The sequence below is a fragment of the Physeter macrocephalus genome, chromosome 7, assembly GCF_002837175.3.
Source record: "Physeter macrocephalus isolate SW-GA chromosome 7, ASM283717v5, whole genome shotgun sequence".
NCBI classification, from domain to species: domain Eukaryota; kingdom Metazoa; phylum Chordata; class Mammalia; order Artiodactyla; family Physeteridae; genus Physeter; species Physeter macrocephalus.
In genome coordinates, this window is record NC_041220.1 from 77,241,048 (window position 1) to 77,262,091 (window position 21,044).

General features: G+C 37.1%; 1 protein-coding gene across 1 annotated transcript in view; it reads right to left on the bottom strand.

Moving 5' to 3' along the window:
• SLC30A9 (solute carrier family 30 member 9) overlaps nt 1-21,044 on the bottom strand; it is a 76,267-nt gene that overhangs the window by 41,569 nt on the left and 13,654 nt on the right. The window contains exons 3-6 of the mRNA XM_007125176.3: nt 10,110-10,172; nt 7,797-7,896; nt 5,800-5,892; nt 5,327-5,409 (exon numbers count right to left, since the gene is read on the bottom strand). Coding sequence (XP_007125238.1) covers nt 5,327-5,409; nt 5,800-5,892; nt 7,797-7,896; nt 10,110-10,172 — 339 coding nt within the window. The remainder of the gene's footprint in view (nt 1-5,326; nt 5,410-5,799; nt 5,893-7,796; nt 7,897-10,109; nt 10,173-21,044) is intronic.

Genomic DNA, 21,044 nt, shown 5'->3' on the forward strand with positions numbered 1-21,044 from the left:
TATTCATGGTACCATTATTTTACTAGCAAAAAACTGGAAATGACCTAGGAGGAAATAACTGAATAAACTGTACCCCCCAAAATGGAGTACTATAAAAGAAATGAAGAAATGTCTCTATTTCCTGCTATGGAATATACTCCAGGACATATTATCAAGTGAAAAAAAAAAAAAAAGCAAGCACAGAAAGTATGCATAGTATGCTTTATTTATGAAAAGGGGAGTCTAAATTACCAGTATTATGCTATTTTATTGCATTTTTTAATGGAAAAAATAACCCCAAAACTAAATTTTTTAAAATTAATTTATTTTATTTTATTTATTTTTGGCTTTGTTGGGTCTTTGTTGATGTGCATGGGCTTTCTAGTTGCAGCGAGCGGGGGTTACTCTTCGTTGTGGTGCACGGGCTTCTCACTGTGGTGGCTTCTCTTGTTGTGGAGCACACACTATAGACACGCGGGCTTCAGTAGCTGTGGCTCGCGGCTCTAGAGCGCAGGCTCAGTAGCTGTGGTGCATGGGCTTAGTTGCTCTGTGGCATGTGGGATCTTCCCGGACCAGGACTCGAACCCGTGTCCCCTGCATTGGCAGGTGGATTCTTAACCACTGCGCCACCAGGAAAGACCCCAAACTAATTTTTTTTTTGCGGTACGTGGGCCTCTCCACTGTTGTGGCCTCTCCCATTGCGGAGCACAGGCTCCAGATGCCCAGGCTCAGTGGCCATGGCTCACGGGCCTAGCCGCTCCACGGCATGTGGGATCTTCCCCAACCAGGGCACGAACCTGTGTCCCCTGCATCGGCAGGCGGACTCTCAACCACTGCGCCACCAGGGAAGCCCCCAAACTAATTTTTTAAACAGTTACCTATGCTAGAGAGAGGGAGTAGGGTAGAGAAGACAGGGATGGGAGCTAAACTTCTCTGAAGTGTTTTATCTGGTAAAAGTCACTTTGGAATCGTGTAAACATTCTACAAAATTATAAAATAAAAATAATTTCTCAAAATCTAAAGCAAAATGAAACAAATGAAGCTAATTTTACATCTGTTAGATGGTTTATCCATACAATGAGAAATTAAAAGTGACTTTAAAGCATAGACATTTGACTATATATCTCTAGTGGGATATATAATAATGACAAAAAGAAAATCAGAAATCTTAAAACACCTTGATAGCAATATCAATCCTGTTAGTTTGAAACTACACTGTATTCTCTCTATATGTGTGTATACACATATAAGAGCAAACCAAAAATGTAATTAATTATGTGAATGAATTAAGAAATAAGATTTCAGTGTAAGAGGTACAAAAAGAAAAGAAACAATGTTTATCAGAATAACCTACGTATTTTTCTTAAGAAACAAAAAGTATTTCCTAGCTCCGTCCACTGAAAAGACCTTAAAAATACACCAACCTGTTAAGAATGAGTATCCCTAATGCCCACAGGTCTCTCAATTTTATTTCCTATTAAAAGGAAAGGGTCTCCTATTAGAAATAGCTGATTCCCAATCTGGGGCAGGAAATATACTAAATAAACCTGAAACATCTTATTGTACCTAAAAGCAAGGATGCTACAACAGTACCTGGATTATGACAAAAGGACTTTGGAGCCAATTTGAGATGTTTCCACTGGCCAAAGTGAAGTTGAGCACCACGACTTTGCCTACTTTGTTCTTTCCTTCCTTGCATGTCTTCTTCACGTTCTTCCCGAACTCCTGATCTCCTTCCTACCCACTGCTGTCCCTCTTGACACTGAACACCCACACATTCAAAAAACTCTCCCAACCCCTTATCTTCCTGTGCTACTGACCACAACTGTCTCACAATTTCCACCTAGAAATTTCACCAACTCATGAGAAGGAAATATTGTCACCTTTAAGCCTTGGTCCTATGCAGAACTTAGAAATATAGTTAAAGAAGTCAGAATCCTCCTAAATAAAGCCTGACCAAAAAAAAAAAAAGTCTAATTTTTGCAGATACTAGCACGTCTATTTCTACTTTAATCCTGCCACATTACCGTTCAGTTCCACAGAGTAACAGAACTGTAACTATAGTACAAGTATCTAATTCCCCAATGGATTATGCCCTACTCGAAGATTTCATCATATCCTATATTAGCACCTGTATTGCCTATAAAGAAACCCAATGGAAGCCATTAACTGAATAGTGATATCACAATTCTGGGGCTCCCTGACCCCCACATGTATTTCTTTCATCAAAAGTAAACATTTCATGGAATTCCCTGGTGGTCCAGTGGTTTGGACTCTGCACTTCCACTACAGAGGGGACGGGTTCAATCCCTGGTCAGGGAACTAAGATCCCACAAGCCGTGCAGTGCAGCCAAATAATAATAATAATAATAAGTAAACATTTCAGCTACAGGAGAGGGTGCGGAGAAAAGGGAACCCCTTGCACTGTTGGTGGGAATGTAAATTGATACAACTGCTATGAAGAACAGTATGGAGGTTCCTTAAAAAGCTAAAAATAGAATTACCATATGACCCAGCAATCCAACTCCTGGGCATGTAACCAGAGAAAACCATAACTCAAAAAGACACATGCAGGCTTCCCCGGTGGCGCAGTGGTTAAGAATCCGCCTGCCAATGCAGGGGACACGGGTTCAAGTCCTGGTCCGGGAAGATCCCACATGCCATGGAGCAACTAAGCCCGTGTGCCACAACTACTGAGCCTGTGCTCTAGAGCCCGCAAGCCACAACTACTGAGCCCGTGTGCCTAGAGCCCGTGCTCAACAACAAGAGAAGCCACTGCAATGAGAAGCCTGTGTACCACAACCAAGACTCAAAGGAGCCAAAAACAAATAAATAAAATAAATAAATTTATTAAAAAAAAAAAAAAGACATATGCACCCCAATGTTCATTGCAGCATTATTTACAATAGCATGGACCTAGAGGCTGTCATACAGAGTGAAGTAAGTCAGAAAGAGAAAAACAAATATTGTATATGAATGCATATATGTAGAATCTAGAAAAATGGTACAGATGAACCTGTTTGCAAGGCAGAAATAGAGACACACATAGAGAACAAATGTATGGACACCAAGGGGGGAAAGGAGGGATGGGATGAATTGGGAGATTGGGATTGACATATATACACTAATATGTATAAAATAACTAATGAGAACCTGCTGTATAGCACAGGGAACTCTACTTCACTTTGCTGTACAGTAGAAACAAACACAACATTGTAAAACAACTATACCCCAATTAAAAAAAAAAATACATTTCAAGCTACAGACTCAACACATCCCTATCAAAACCCCAAGGACATTTTACAAACACAACATTGTAAAACAACTATACCCCAATTAAAAAAAAAAAATACATTTCAGCTACAGACTCAACACATCCCTATCAAAACCCCAAGGACATTTTTCACAGAAATAGAACCAAAAAATTCTAAAAGTTTTATGAAACCACATAAGACCCCAAATAGCCAAAGCAATACTGAGAGAACAGAATAAAGCTGGAGGTATCACATGCCCTGATTTCAAACTAAATTACAAAGCCATAGTGATCAAAACAGCATGGTATTGGCAGAAAAACAGAGACATACATCAGTGGAACAGAATTTAGAGCCCAGAAAGAAACCCACACATATATGGACAATTAATTTATGACAAAGGAGCAAATATCATACAATGGAAGGAGGACAGTCTCTTCAACTCATTAGTTGGGAAAATTGGGACAATGGGACAGCTACATGCAAAAAGATGAAACTAGGCCATTATCTCACACCCTAAACAAAAATCAACACAAAATGGATTAAAGACCTCAATGTAAGGCTTGAAACCATAAAACTCCTAGAAGAAAACATAAGCAGTACACTCTGACATCGGTCGTCACTCTATCTTTCTAGCTATATCTCCTCAGGTAAGGGAAACAAAAGCAAAAATAAAGAAACAGGACTACAAACTAAAAATCTCCTGCACAGCAAAAAAAAAAAACCATCAACAAAATGAAAAAACAACCAACCTAATGAATGGGAAAAGAAATGAAATATCTGATAAGGGGTTAATATTCAAAAAATACAGACAACCCAATTAAACAACAACAAAAAACCAATTAAAAAATGCAGGGGAGCTGAATAGGCATTTTTACAAAGACATTTTTTCATACAGATGGCCAATAGAATATGAAAAGATGTTCAACGTCACTATTAGGGAAATGCAAATCAAAACACAATGAGACATCACCTCATGCCTGTTCGAATGGCTAGTATCAAAAAGGCAAGAAAAAACAAGTGTTGGTGAGGATGTGGAGAAAAGGAAAACCATATGCACTGTTGATGGGAATACAAATTAGTGCAGCCTACTAAGGAAAACAGTATGGAGATTCCTCAAAAAATTAAGAATAAAATTACCATATGATCTAGCTATCCCGTTTCTGGGTATTTAATCCAAAGAATATGAAAACACTAATTAGAAAAGATATACGCACCTCTATGTTCATTGCAGCATTATTTTCAACAGCCAAGATACGGAAACAACCTAAGCGCCCAACAACAGATGAATGGATAAAGGGGTGGTATTTTTACTCAATGGAATACTACTCAGTCATAAAAAAGGTGAACTCTTGCCATCTGCTAAGTGAGACAAGTCAGATGGAGAGATATAAATACCATACGATTTCACTCATATGTGGAATATAAAAAGCAAACAAACAAACAAATGAAATAAATGAACAATCCAAAGCAAACCAAAAATGAAGATACAGAAAACAGTAGTGGTTACTTGAGGGTGAAATGGGTAAATGGATCAACTGTACAGTAACGGAAACTAAATTTTTGGTGGTGATCACACTGTAAGGTAAACAGAAGTAGAAATATAATGTTGTACACATGAAATATATGCTATAAACCAATGTTACCTCACTGAGAAACAAATTTTAAAAAAAGAAACTAAACATTTCATTCCTGTGGATTTAAGTGCAGCTCTCCTTAGCATATCTGTGAATATAAAGATGCTCAACAGCTGTTTGCTTCTTCTGAGAGGCCAAAATCCCTTAGAAACTAGGATTTACCTTTAAACAGGTACAATCTTCAAATCAGACCCTAAGTTTTAATATTCATATATCTTACAGAAACCACAAACTAGCTTTGCTTGCTCTCATGATCTTTAAAAAGCTATAGAGAAGAAAACAAATAATACTGTTTTTATAAAATAATGGAATCCCAAAATGAAAACTGGTATTTGCTAGAAGCAACAAAGCCAAAGCCAAGAGGTGGGCAACCACTAGGGAGGGCATAGTTATTATAGGCACAGATCTTACTTACAAGTTGCTTTTCAGTTAACTCAGCTGTAAATTTAATATACTTACTTTCTCTATATTCTATCTCTGCTTCCTTACGAAGTTTTTTCTCTCTGGCAAGAGCTTCAGGGCTTCCCCAAACTTCCAAAGATCTGTGTACACACGACCACCAACAATGACAATTTTAATGACTTTATTATAATCATATTTAAATACAAATACCTAAAACTATATGAGAATTTAACAACAAAGCATAAGGTCGTTTAGGAAAAATATAAAGCACTTAAATTTTTCTAAATTAAATCTAAACAATAAGACTAAATTCAAAAAAAAAAAAAGTAAATTCAACAGCAAATTTTCTCATAAATTATGACTTTTTTTGCTAACTAGTACATACTAGTAACTCTCAGATAAATTTAGAAATGTAAAAATATTCTGCTTTTAAAACATGTCATTTTAAAAATTCTGAGTTTGTCTAAAATACATTTTTATTAATCTCAAATTCAGCTTGTATTTTTATTCTAAAAGAACTATGTTCTTACTTTGCCTCCACATCTGATCTCAAGTATACAGTAAAGGACTCGGTATCTTCATGAGGACTTCGTCGTCTGATTTTTCGAAGTTGTTCTAGATCGCTGAAGAAAGAAACATGTTGAATTTATTCAGACAAGGTTCATATGGTTCATGTACTTAAAAGGATTAAGGGCAGATAAAAGCCACTACACTGATCCTCATTTTAATAGCTAAATCTGTATAGCCTGTAAAAAGCAGTTTAAAGATGACATTTTGTTGGGCTTCCCTGGTGGCGCAGTGGTTGCGCGTCCACCTGCCGATGCAGGGGAACCGGGTTCGCGCCCCGGTCTGGGAGGATCCCACATGCCGCGGAGCGGCTGGGCCCGTGAGCCGTGGCCCCTGAGCCTGCGCGTCCGGAGGCTGTGCTCCGCAACGGGAGAGGCCGCAGCAGAGGGAGGCCCGCATACCACAAAAAAAAAAAAAAAAAAAAAAAAGATGACATTTTGTAAACAAAAGTGACTTAGAGACAGTTGAAACACTAAGAATTATTCTTGATGCTCAATATAGGTACCATAACATAATAGGTAGAGAGTCAATTCCTTTATTAGTGCTTGCCTTTTATCTGCTTGGGACACACCAGTGCAATGTCTGATGTATGAAGAAAGTGAAAAGTGGAAAGAACATGGATTAGAGTATTATCCCTCTATTTAAGAATTTAAATTTAAAATTTACAGTCATTTGTTTATATCCAGATTAATACTAAGTGGTAATATCATTCAAAGATACCAAGGTATAAAGAATAAGTGTCAATTTCATGTTATTTAATTATTTTCCTTTCTCTTAAATCCTGAAAGCTTTATACATTCATCAAGTCACTGCTAAATAGTCATACTAAATTTGATCATTGGTCTTCTTAAAGGAAAGTTTGTAATAGAAACGAAAAGACTATAAATAAAAATCTGGGGCGTTTCCTGGTGGCCTAATGGTTAGGATTCCAGGCTCTCACTGCCGTGGCCTGGATTCAATCCCTGGTCAGGGATAAAATCCTGCAAGCTGCGTGGCGCAGTCAAAAACTAAATAAATAAAAAGTAAAAATAAAATAAAATAAGTTCAACAATCAACTATCACACATCAATAAAAAGTGTCTGGACCAAGTAACAAAAGATATATATTCTGGTTCCCTCTCTGTCACTGACTCACTAAATAAGCTAAGTCATCACTCTTTATTATGTTCCCTGGCCTGTAATGTGGAGATAGCAATACCTAACCTACTTAACTCACAAAATTGTATTTGAAACAGAATATAGTTTTATATCATTATTATAATTGGCTGTTGTTTCAATAGCTATGGAAGTTATAAAACTGATTACAGGAATCCTTATTTCTTGATATTATACCATAGACGATATGACCATAGGCTGGGGGTGGGGTGGGGGAGGCTAGATCATCTGATGTCAAAATTGCCAAGAAATCTTCCACATAAATATGGTTTTTCTAGGTAAACACACAAAAGAGGGGGAAAAGTTTAAACTTGTGTAAAATACCTCACTAAATCTCTTTAATTACAAGAAAATTAATAACAAGATACCAGAAAGAAGGAAAATAATTTATACTCAACATGAATCACAGCTGGAGTGTGAACATAAACATAATAAAATTGCTTTACCAAAAAAACCCAAAATTTTAAAGTTATACAAATATGCAAATAATCTTATTGATAATTTTGCTACATACTAACATACAATAAAACTCCTAAGGTTCTTGTGTGACACAAAGATATTGAAGAACCTACCTTTCTGAGTTAAAGAAGCCAAGAAACACTGGAACTGCTCATGCTGGTGCAGCCTTCAGTTTAGTAAGCTAAAAATTGTAACTTTTTTTTAACCGAATAAAAATACTTCTTCAATTTAGGAAGAAGCCATGGTAAAGTTTCCACATGGATGTTAGCAGGTAACAAATTCTAGGAAATAACTGGTTATTTAGATTAGATAGAGCAAACTACCTCATTTTAAAAAAATTACTGTACCTGGATTTGAGGCAGAACTCATTCATTGCTCTGACTCCAGTGATGAAATTATTCTGAGTGTACTTTGGTCCATATTCCCTCTTTTTAAGGACTGCTTTGACTAAAACCAAAAATATAGGAAAACACACTAAATATGCACATTGGAAGTCACATTTGAAGATGAACATATGCTGAGTTTTAAGTGGATTCACTAATGAATTCCATAGAAAACTGTTTTTCCTGATGCACTGAATGGCGTCAGGAAAAAAAAAGTTTACTCCAAGTACAGAATAGGACAGAATTACACTTGTAACCACCCAGCTTTATCTCCATAGTTCATCAGTAACTGATAACAAAATGTCAACCCTTTGTCTAAAGGATACCTTGTATAGGTATTACTGGTCTGTTTAAATCGTACTAGTACAATTTAAATTACTTAGGGTCTAAATGAAAATGAACTGAAGTTTCAATAAAAAATTAGACGCTGGTTTGGTGTTTTACAAACACTGGTGAAACCAGCATTTCATAAAAAATGAAAATAGAAAGTAATCAAAGAGTACTGCACATAATGAAGAATAAGCACTTTTTGTGAAAACTTTTGTTTCAGTTACATATAATAATCTATATATATACTAGATCATTAATATTTCTTAAGTGGGTTGTAGTCAAAAAAGTCTGAAAGTCATTAGGCAATTTCACATAATGTAACAAAGATGAAGTAACTATAAGGAACATTTTTATCAGTTAAAAATTATAGGAAGTTAATTATAGACTATAGGTAAAATACTGCCTTCTAAATTTTTCCTATTATCAAGTATCAACCTGTTCATAAAAAAGCCAGAGACATCAATAATAAAATAAAATACCAATTTGGCATCAATTATAGTCTATGAATTAAAAATTACAGTCAACATTGGTCTGTTCTTTTTTTTTGCGGTATGCGGGCCTCTCACTGTTGTGGCCTCTCCCATTGCGGAGCACAGGCTCCGGACGCGCAGGCTCAGCGGCCATGGCTCACGGGCCTAGCCGCTCTGCGGCATGTGGGATCCTCCTGGACCAGGGCACGAACCCGCGTCCCCTGCATTGGCAGAAGGACTCCCAACCACCGCGCCACCAGGGAAGCCCGGTCTGTTCATTTTTATAAAGTGAGACTTTTGGTCACAAAACACAGATAAATAACATAAGCAAATCTCTGAAAATTGTCACCTAGTCACTTCATATTCTATTCTAATGTCTAGTAACTATTGAGTTTTCTATTGTACCTACAAGTTGAACGAATAAATTAAGACTAAAATTATCCATCACTACAGTAGGTAAAAAGAATCTTAAAATAACACACGAACTATTAAAATCAAATGCACAAATAGTAGTTAACAAGAACATTTCAAAAATAAAGTTCAATATAAAAACCAAAACCTTATTTGAAAAAAAGTATATAAAGAAGTTCAGGTTTCTTTTTGCATGAGTTTCTCTAAACTACCTTACTCTAAAAATCCTAAAATTCTAAATACAAATAAACTTCTCTGGATCACAGAGGAGAATTACATCGCTCTTCAAAAAGATTAGGGTTTTTTTTAACATTACTTTTTAATAGTTTCTTCAAAGTAGCTAGAAATCCCTGTTGGCCTGTCCTAGCCCAGATTACTGATGATAAGACAACACTAAGTATTCTTAATTGTGACTGTACACTATCATCTCCAAAGTTATCCTAGAAAAGAAGTCCCATTTTTAGCACGATCTTACAGGGAGGAAACTTAGGCTCAGAGAAATAAAGTAAACTGCCCAAAGCCATACAGCTAGTATGTCCTGAAGTTACAAATTGAATCCACTTTTGTCTGATGCCAAAGCCATGGTGCTCCTAATCACAGAATTAGTACCACCATGAAACATGCTACTTTGGAGATGGGAGCCATAGCACATTATAAAGAAGAGAGCTGCAAACAAGAATTCCTTCATCACTCAATCACTCTCAGAAAAGGAAATCCGACAAGAATGTCCAAACTCTACCTGGATTTGAACAAGCTGTAGGTGTTGGCCTCTTGCTGTTTATTAATCACATTACTTTTCTAAAAATGGTAAAGCAATTGATGATTTTTATTTGCCATTACTCCTTTCTTTGGGCTTTTGAAAAAAGAATTTCCATAAAATTTATGACTAAAACCCAAAGTAAACTTCAGTAGAAAATTAGTTTATAAATAGAATAAATCCTTATGGTCAATATATTTAAAGAAAAATGAATATACCCTCATAACTATGAAGAGCTCTATATAAACTAACTTTATATATTTAATTCAAAACACCATTATAATAAAAAATAGAATAAAATATACTTACCTCTTACTTGGAGAGGTTCTTGCTTAATAAGTGGAGCTTTCAGTTCTGCACCAATATTTTCTGCTGTAAAGTTCATTTTTAAAAAGTTATATTAAGCAGTTGTTTTCATATAAACCTATAAACTTAATTAATATTAGCTGACAATCTGGCAATGTATAAAAAAGATAATATTATCACAGACCAAGGTGGATTTACCCTAGGAATGAAAGAGTAGTTAAACATTAGAAAAGCTATTAATTCCCCTCATTAACAGATTGAAGGAGAAAAACTATAGAATCATTTCAGGAGCTACACAAAGAGCATTTAATAAAATTCAGCACCCATGCAAGTTTCAAACCTTTTTAAGAAAATTAGGACAAAAAGGAATCTCCTTAAAGGGTAAAGCAAACCTATAACAAACATTGCATTCAATGGTGAAAATTTAGATGCATCGCTTTAAAACAAGGGCATATGCTGTCAATTCTTCCACCCGAAATTGTTCTATAGATACTATTCAGTGAAGAAAGGATGACGATTAAGTGGTTATTGGAACAACTGTACAACTCCCTCCCCTCCAAAAAATTTAATGAAAGAAAACTGGAATCTACCTCACACCATAAACAACCAATTCCAGGTAAATTAATGACTTAAATAGGAGAAGATATATCCAGCAAATATAATCAACAAAGGATAACTATCAAGAATATTTAAGAATTCCTCCAGTTCTATTAACAAAAAGACAACCCATTAGAAAAAATAAGGGCAGAAGACAAGAACAAACTTGCACAGGAAAGGAAATACAAATAACCAATAAACATATGAAGAGATGACAGCCTCATTATTAACAGAATCCAAATGAAATCACAAGATGCTGTTTTACAGCCATCAGATTACAAAAAATAAAAAACTATGATAATACCTAATGTTGGCAAGGGTATGGAGCAATGGGAACTCATACACTGCTGGTAGAAATATAAACAGGCACAATTACCTTGGTAAACAAGTTGGCATTATCTAATAAAGTTGAATACAAGCATAACCTATTACCTAGCATTCTACTTCTAGGTCAATATACTTGGCACATAGAAACTTGTACAAGGGTACAAGGAGAGAGGTATATGAACATTCGTTCAAAGCAGTACTGCGTTCTGTTGTTTCAAACTGGAAACAACCCAAATGTCCATAAGCATGAGAACAGATAAACAAACCATGTTATATTCATACAACAACACTTCATGGGGATTGGGGGATGAATTGGGAGATTGGGATTGACATATATACACTACTATGTATAAAATAGGTAACTAATGAGAACCTACTGTACAGCACAGGGAACTCTACTCGGTGCTCTGTGGTGACCTAAATGGGAAAGAAACCCAAAAAAGAGGGGATATATGTATATGTATGGCTGATTCACTTCACTACACAGCGGAAACTGACACAGCAGTGTAAAGCAACTACACTCCAATTTAAAAAAAAAAATTCATACAGCACTGAAGAAGAATAAACATAATGGCTATCTTTCTTTGAGCAAGCACTATCCTAAGCACTTTACATGCATCAACTCAATTCACACAACAGCCCCCAAAAGTACATGCTATAATTATCTCCATAAAAATTAATGAACAAAAAAAAAAATTAATGAACTACACACATACACCATGAAGATAAATCATAGCAAACAATTTTAATGAAAAAAGTAAATCACAAAAGAATACATACAATAAACTATCACAATAAAGTACAAAAATAAGCTAAACAATTAGGGATATATACAAGTGTCTAAGTCTATTCCTTGTTTTTTCTTTTTTTTAAATCAAGAGATTGAAACACAAAATTCAGGATACTCACATGGATACACAGGGTGAAGGGACTGTGAGAAGAATTAAGAATCACAAGAACATGATCAAGAATGCAAGGTTCAGGCTTCCCTGGTGGTGCAGTGGTTAAGAATCCGCCTGCCAATGCAGGGGACACGGGTTCGAGTCCTGGTCCGGGAAGATCCCACATGCCGCGGAGCAACTAAACCCGTGCACCACAACTACTGAGCCTGCGCTCTAGAGCCCACGAGCCACAACTACTGAAGCCCAGGCGCCTAGAGCCCATGCTCCGCAGCAAGAGAAGTCACCGCAATGAGAAGCCCATGTACCACAATGAAGAGTAGCCCCTGCTCGCCACAACTAGAGAAAGCCCGCATGCAGTGACAAAGACCCAACACAGCTAAATAAACAATAAATAAATAAAATAAAAAGTTTTAAAAAAAAAAGAAAACACAGCTAAATAAACAATAAATAAATAAAATAAAAAGTTTTAAAAAAAAAGAATGCAAGGTTCTCAGGTTAGGTGGTAAATTCCCAGGCGTTGATTTTATTATGCTTTCTAACTCACGTATACATAGCATGTATTCTTCTATATGTATCAAATATTTTGTAATAAAAATCTCACCCTTAAACCTTTTCTCTTATTATATCTTCATTCAATAATATAACATTTTGGAGCTTATTAACAATAGCTAACATTTACTAAGTATTTACCATGTGTCACATACAGTACACTATGTGTTTTACATGCATTATTTCATTTAATCCTCAAAAAACTACTGAGGTAAGTACTATTATTATCTTCACCTTATTCAGGAAGTTTTGGAACTTCCCTCAAAGTCACACAGCTAGTATTTTAAACATGGAAGCACAGTCCCAAGTCATTTCGATTAGTCTCCTCTCTTAACCACTTTCCTACATTACTTCTATGTTTAAAATAATTGATTTATAAGTAGATATTTGTGTATTTTTGGAAAAAGAGGATAGAAGTGAAAACTGGATCAGCAACATGAAGATCACTGGCAACCTTCTGACAACAGCAGTTTCAGCAGGAAGAGTAGGGACGGAGCAACAGGTTGAGGTGAGAATGGCAGATGAGGAAGTGAAAGCAATATCTGGACATTCAGTAAGAGCCGGAAAAGAGAATGGAATCAAGGAAATACTGATTTTATTTTATATAGAGGTGGAAATGATGAAATAAATGGAAATGAAACATTTTTACATATTTAGAATATGAGTATATATAAATGATAGGCAACACCATGAAACCCGACTATTTGGTTACCTGATTTAGACTTCTGCCACCTTATTGTCTGACTTCGGTTTACCATCCTTTTTTTCCTTTGCTTTTATTTTTCTTTTGCCTTTCCTGCCATCTGTTAGATTTATAAAGTTTTCTATATCCTCCTCTCACCCCACGCCCATGCTGGTTTCAAATTTATAAGATTATAGTTCTATTGTTTTCATGATTCCATTTAGAAATTTAACATACATACTTTCCTATAAATCTTTCTAACCATCTGTTAAGTTATTCCCCATCTCTACCTTCCTCGGAACAAGAAAAAAACCTTTAACCACTGAAAACTTCTTCTATCTTATTACCCTTGACTAAAATTTTAGCATTTAATATAAAATGTTTATTATTTTTACCATCAATAATTAACTTTCCAACACATTTTATCCACTTCTTGCTTTTCACTGTCCTTTTATATCCCAACGCTTCTTTCCCCGAGTTTACTCTGCATCTTATAGAAATACATATTTGAATAGTTTTTTTTAATGTGGGTAGGTTAGTATAGTAAATGATAGTCATCTTTATATATGTGAAATGTTTTTTATTTTGCCTTCCCTCTAGAATGATTATTTAGACAAGTATAAAATTCTAGGGTAACATTTATTTTTCCTCTTACCCTTTCATGGCTATTACTACAAATCACTCCTCCCTTAGTTTCTGCATATTGTTGCAGATAAAAAGTCTACTTCAAGAGAGAAACAATTGTACTGATAGCAGGCTGACTTTCTCTTTGGAAACTTTTAAGTTGGGTTGTTTCTTGTTTCAGTTTTGAAATCTATGGGTTTCTTTTCATTTACCCTGATTAGTACTAAAAGTGTATTTTTGATCTGAAGATCCTTGTTTTTCTCAAATTCTCATCCATTATCTCTTTATATATAATTTCTCCACCATTTCTCTATTCTCTCTCTCTCTCTCTGAAATGCCTATTAAATATAGGCTAGAGCTTCATGCCTTTTTAAAGCTTTTTCATTTTCTTGGAAAATCTTTTTGCTTTCCTATGCTCATTCAGGGTGAATTTCAATTTACTAATTCTCTACTTGACTATGGATAGTTAATCTATTAAATTCTTACTTTAGTGATTACACTTTCATTTGTAAGCTCTATAGTTGGCTCTTTCCCAGATTTCCTTGCTCTGCTTTTATTTCTACCAGTTTGTGTTTCAAAATATGAGTACTTCATTTATTCTTTTAAGGATATTAAACTTATTTAAAGCAATTCAGGGGACTTCCCTGGTGGTGCAGTGGTTAAGAATCCGCCTGCCGATGCAGGGAACATGGGTTTGAGCCCTGGTCCGGGAAGATCCCATATGCTGCGGAGCAACTAAGCCCGTGCGCCACAAATACTGAGTCTTCGCTCTAGAGCCCGCAAGCCACAACTACTGAGCTCGCGAGCCACAACTACTGAAGCCCGCGCACCTAGAGCCCCTGGCTCTGCAACAAGAGAAGCCACCACAATAAGAAGCCCAGGCACCGCATGAAGAGTAGCCCCCTCTCGCTGCAACTAGAGAAAGCCCGCACACAGCAACAAAGACCCAACACAGCCAAAAAAAATAAATTAATTAATTAAAATAAATAAATAAAGCAATTCAGGCTGTTATTTTAACATCATCTGGAGTTAATTCATATTTGATTGTTGATTTTGCTGGCTTTCTTAGCATTAGGATTTATTGAGATATAACTGACATATAATGTTTTGTTAAGTTTAAGGTATATAACATATTGATTCGATTCATTTATATATTGCAATATAATCCTTCGTGCACTTTTAAATTTTAGAATTTGCAAACTTATTCTGAATAGGATATATCCTTTCACTCTCCTCCTCATGCTCTAGTGCCCAGAACTCATTCTGACTCTTCTGTCCTGAACCAGACCTCACACTGCCAGTTTTAAATTCCGACCCCTCAGTTCAGTCTCCAAGCCAGCAAACAGCAGGTTTCAGTTCACGTTCTTCCTCTTGCCTCCCTACCCAACAGCCTCCTACAAGACAGAACTTCAGGTAACAAATGGAAGAGGCTAGCTTCAGCCTCCTGTTTGAAGGTGGGTGGCTAAGTTCATGCAGCGAGTCTGACTCCAATACCCGGGTATGCATGGAGCACTTATAGATCCATTACCCCAAACGAGCCAAACTCCTGGCTGCCAGTGCCTGCTTACAAACCCAGAGCCTGGCATGTTCTGTTCCACTTCTTGGACATAACATACCTTTTTTTGAGTCCAGCTACTCCTTCAGTTTTCTCTTTGTATATTTTGTCTATCACTCCAATAAGTGAGAAGCAGAACAGTTACCTCAGAGCATCCATTCAACAATGCTATTGCTATCTTGATCAGAATTTCTCCCTATCCACTGATTTCCCTTCTTTTAATGCTCTTATGTATAAATTAAATATCAACAGAATAGGCATTAACAAAGGCAAAACTCTCTGAAATAAAAGCAAAAAAATCTTACATGTAACTTTTAGTATATCTCTTAATTACTTTCCAGCAAAAGCCACTGGGGAAATGACTTAACATGGTACTTTTTTTTTTAACATCTTTATTGGAGTATGATTGCTTCACAATGTGTGTTAGTTTCTGCTGTATAACAAAGTGAATCAGCTATATGTATACTTATATTCCCATATCCCCTCCCTTTTGCGTCTCCCTCCCACCCTCCCTATCTCACCCTAGGTGGTCACAGAGCACCTAGCTGATCTCCCTGTGCTATGCAGCTGCTTCCCACTAGCTATCTATTTTACATGTGGTACTGTATATACGTAAATGCTACTCTTTCACTTCGTCCCAGCTTACTGTTCCCCCTCCCCGTGTCCTCAAGTCCATTCTCTACGTCTGTCTCTATTCCGTCCTGCCCCTGTGTCTCTATTCCTGTCCCGCCCCTAGGTTCATTAGAACCATTTTTTTTTTCAGATTCCATATATGTGTGTTAACATACTGTATTTGTTTTTCTCTGACTTACTTCACTCTGTATGACAGACTCTAGGTCCATCCACCTCACTACAAATAACTCAATTTCATTTCTTTCTATGGCTGAGTAATATTCCATCGTATATATGTGCCACATCTTCTTTATCCATTCATCTGTCGATGGACACTTAGGTTGCTTCCAACATGGTACGTTTTGATAACTAAAACGTACAGAAAATCCCAAAAGGCTTTATTTTAACTATTCATCAGATCCTAAGTAGGTTATGATGGCATATTAGTTAAAAAAAAAAAGGCTTAAAAACACTTCTATTTAATTAATTAATAACTATGGCTTATAACATTTGACACTGATCAGTTAAATAACTGATATTTTACTTTTGTCTACCTACACAGCAAACTAATTCTAAAGCACCTTTATCTATAGAATCTATATATCAATTACTTTAAAATTTTGTTTTGGGGAATAGAGCCCTGGGCAGAGAAAAGTGAAAGGACAGGGTGGTAGAATAATAAGCTTTCAACACTCACCTAGTGTTTGAACAACTGAAATCTACTGTCTTAAGTTTCACAGACAACATCCTTTCTACAATGATGAAAGTCATTCAAACAAATCACATAAAATAAGTTGCTCTAAAACTGATACTTCTGGATATTCTTCTCACCACAAACTGTCTAGACATTACTAATTATATAGTATTACGAATAACAGGGAGGTTCCTGGTAGCCTAGTGGTTAGGATTCTGAGCTTTCACTGACATGGCCCAGGTTCAATCCCTGGTTGGGAAACTGAGATCCCACAAGCCAACCACTGCAGCAAAAAAGAATCACAAACAAGAAATGCTAGTAAATGGCTCAAACATATGTATGAATACTTTCTTTGTACACCACCATCTTAATAAACTTACACTGGATCACTCGAGTAGAATCTTTATGATTTCAATAAGTAACCAGACATTCTATCCATGAATATTTCTAGAAATTTGTTTTAAGCTCAAGCCCTGGCTGTTTGCCACACATCTGCTGTCATTAGCAAAATTAAAACTGATTTTACTAAAATTTAAAACATCTGAATGCTCCTTAAAAACTTAAGGATTCCTTAGCAAGTCTCTGCCTCTTAATGAGCTGTTTCTGACTTTATCATGTGATCTGAATTATTCAGAAGTCAATCTCAAACTCTTAAATATACAAATTATCTTTCAATCAAGCAATTACTTGCTGTCTATCTGATGGTTAACAAGGTCTAATTTGGCCTAAGCAAATTCTGAAAACTTGAGCCCAAAATAAAACCATCAATAAACAATGTACTCCTAATATAATAAAATAAACTAACATCTTAATTTCAGTCAGCAGAGAAAAAAGAAACCTAGTCACAGATTTCAATTTCAAGCCTTCTGTATAGTGGAACCAACATTAAATATTTTTGCCTGAGTCGATGTTCACCTCAGAAGAGCATTATTACATGTTTTACCTTTAATTATATTATTTCATCATCTGTTTCTTCTCTCATTTCAATGTTCTTTTTTTTTTTTGGGTACGCAGGCCTCTCACTGTTGTGGCCTCTCCCGTTGCGGAGCACAGGCTCCGGACGCGCAGGCTCAGAGGCCATGGCTCACGGGCCCAGCTGCTCCGCGGCATGTGGGATCTTCCCGGACCGGGGCACGAACCCGCGTCCCCTGCATTGGCAGGCGGACTCTCAACCACTGCGCCACCGGGGAAGCCCTCATTTCAATGTTCTAATAAATATGCTTATTTCTGAAACTTAGGGACTCATGACACTCTCTATTCCTTCATCCTCTAATATCAAACTCTCAATCAATATTTACCCCAGCAGTTCTCCATCACCACAAGGAAAAGAGAAGAGACTGGCTAAAACTGCATAGTAAGCCCAAGAGAAGATGAGGCTTAGGGAAAAGGATGAAAAACAGGCATTATAAACATAAACACAGGTTTCTCAAGGAATCCGTAAAATCTTCCCTGTGAAAGACATCCAACTATAGGAAAAACACTCTTGAAATGTTTATTCTTCTTCAAATACTCTCTTCTCCTAACACCATACTCTCCTTGGCTTTTCTTTTACCTCTCCAGACTGCACCTCCTCAAGTATTCTTTGCAAGCTCCTCCTCTTCCACTTGTCCCTTACTCACTGGGGATTTTGTACTAGCTCTTATCTCCCCAATCTAAACTCTCTCCCTATACTGTCTCAAACACACTCATGACTTCAGTTACCACCTGGGTGTAGCTAATAACTCCTAAATCTCTATCCCCAGGTTAGAACTCTATGCATTCCCTTATTTACAAAATATTAAACCCCTACTATGGGCAAACCACTGCTCTAGGCACTGAAGTTCCTGCTATCACGAGGCTTGGAAACGGGGGGAAAAATAAAGCAGATACTGAAAATATCAGTCAGTAATAAGTGCTAGCACAGAGCGTTAAAATGAATGTAATATTAAAGACTGACTGGGTATGCAGAGCTGACATGTCATTTGAGATGTAAATGACCAGGACTTCCCTGATGGAACAGTGGTTAAGAATTCGCCTGCCAATGCAGGGGACATGGGTTCGAGCCCTGGTCCAGGAAGATCCCACATGCCGCAGAGCAGCTAAGCATGTGCGCCACAACTACTGAGCCTGTGCTCTAGAGCCCACGAGCCACAACTACTGAGCCTGCATGCTGCAACTACTGAAGCCGCGAGCCTAGAGCCCGTGCACCACAACGAAGAGTAGCCCCCACTCACCACAACCAGAGAAAGCCCGCGTGCAGCAACAAAGACCCAACGCAGCCAAAAATAAAATAAATTTAAAAATAAATAAATTTATATTTTAAAAAAAGATGTAAATGACCAAAAGGGTCAGCCACATGAAGAGGGGCATCTTGGAAAGAAAAAGCAACTAGAGCAAACACCCTAAAACAAGAATAAGTTTGGTATTTTCTAAGAACCAAAAGGAGACTGGTTTGGCTGAAATATAATGAGAAAATAAGAGTGGTAGCAAGGAGCCCCGGGAGAGGCTACTGCAGTAATCCAACCAAGAGATCATGTCTCACAGTAGAAAAGTAGTATAACCAACTGCCTACTAGTCATCTGCTAAGATGCCCCAGAGGCACCTATGATTCAGGCGTCCAAGAATGAATCCTCACCTTCTCATTAATATATACTCCAGCTTTGGTATTCCTAATTTTATTTTTTTATAGATTAATTATTTTATTTATTTACTTTTGGTTGTGTTGGGCCTTCGTTGCTGCGCGCGGGCTTTCTCTAGTTGCGGCGAGCAGGGGCTACTCTTCGTTGCGGTGCGCGGGCTTCTCATCGCAGTGGCTTCTCTTGTTGCGGAGCACGGGCTTCAGTAGTTGCAGTACGCCGGCTCAGTGGTTGTGGCTCACAGGCTCTAGAACACAGGCTCAGTAGTTGTGGCACACAGGCTTAGTTGCCTTGTGGCATGTGGGATCTTCCCAGACCAGGGATCAAACCCACGTCCCCTGCATTGGCAGGCAGATTATTAACCACTGCGCCACCAGAGAAGTCCCCTAATTTTAGAAATCAATGAAATCACCGACACAATCACCCAATCCAATCCAGTAACCATGCACTGTCCTTTACTTGACCCTCTCTCTTTCAGTCCCCCAAATTCAATCACCAGGTTTTAATTATGCAGCTCCTAAATCTCTTGCGTTCACCTACTCCCTTAAAAAAATCATTGACATTAACCTAGACTACAGCCTCATTTGTATTACTGTTTTCAGTCTCCCTTCTTTGCAATCTGTTTTCCAGTCTGCATCTAGTTATCTTTCTAAAATCTTAAATCTGATTAAGTACTTCCTCTACTTAAAATACTCCAAGAGAGTCCCACTGCCTACAAAACAGCCCAAACTCCTAAACAAAACCCTAATCTGACTACTGTTTACCTCTTGAGTTCCATCCCTTGTACTTTCAAAACTACCAATCCCACCAGGAGGTCCTTTACTCACTAGTCTAGTCACAGTAAGTTACTTGCAGTGTTACCTTTTTTCTCCACCATTCATCACACCAATGCCTACTTTCAGGTCACTAATTAGACATCATTTCCTATGGAAACCTTCCTCAACCACTCAAGACTCCGTTAGGTGTCCCTCCAGCACAGAGTATTTCTTCTATCACAGTACTTACTATACTTTTTTTGCTTAATTTTCTATTTTAGTAATAAACAGAATATAAACTCAGAGAGTCATTCTCATTTGCTGCCATATAAAAAGTGCTCAATAAATACTCCTTGAATAAACTAATGAATAAATGAATAAATAAAGGACTTCTTTTTAATGCTGCACAGCAGACTAGAAAAAAAAAACTTTTCAAATGCATTGCTAAGCTAGCAAAATGATGTGAAGAGGGCAAAAATGAAAGGAAAGCAGGACCTCTGTAGAATAAGAGAGCAGACCAAAGCCAGTTTTTTCCCTGATGATTTCTGTTGAAGCTTACATTCTTTGAGCTTCTACTTCCACAACTGCAAGGGGCATGGGAGAACAAAGAATAAAACTAGGTTCTGCTAAAGATGGAGAGTCTAACAGGAGATACCCAGAAAAAAAGCTAGACACTTGGCATTACTGTGACCTAGAAAAAACACACAGAGAAGGGGATAGCAAGGAAGCAAGCCTGCACCTACTCTGGCGTCACATATTGAAGAAAACTCCCCTGAAAATCCTAAGGATAAGGGAGTCCACACAAGTTTATAGTCTGAATTCATGCTACCAATGTGGGCCAAAAATCTTAAGCTGACTTTAATTTAATGTGGTCCCAAGTTGTGTCCCCAGCAGCTAACAGAGGCAAACGCAAACTCTCTATGCAGGAACACATCCTCAATCAGAGACATCAAACAGTTCCAAGATATAAAACTACATGGAAAATGAACACTTCTCAGTTTAAAAACAGATAGGGGCATCATGAAT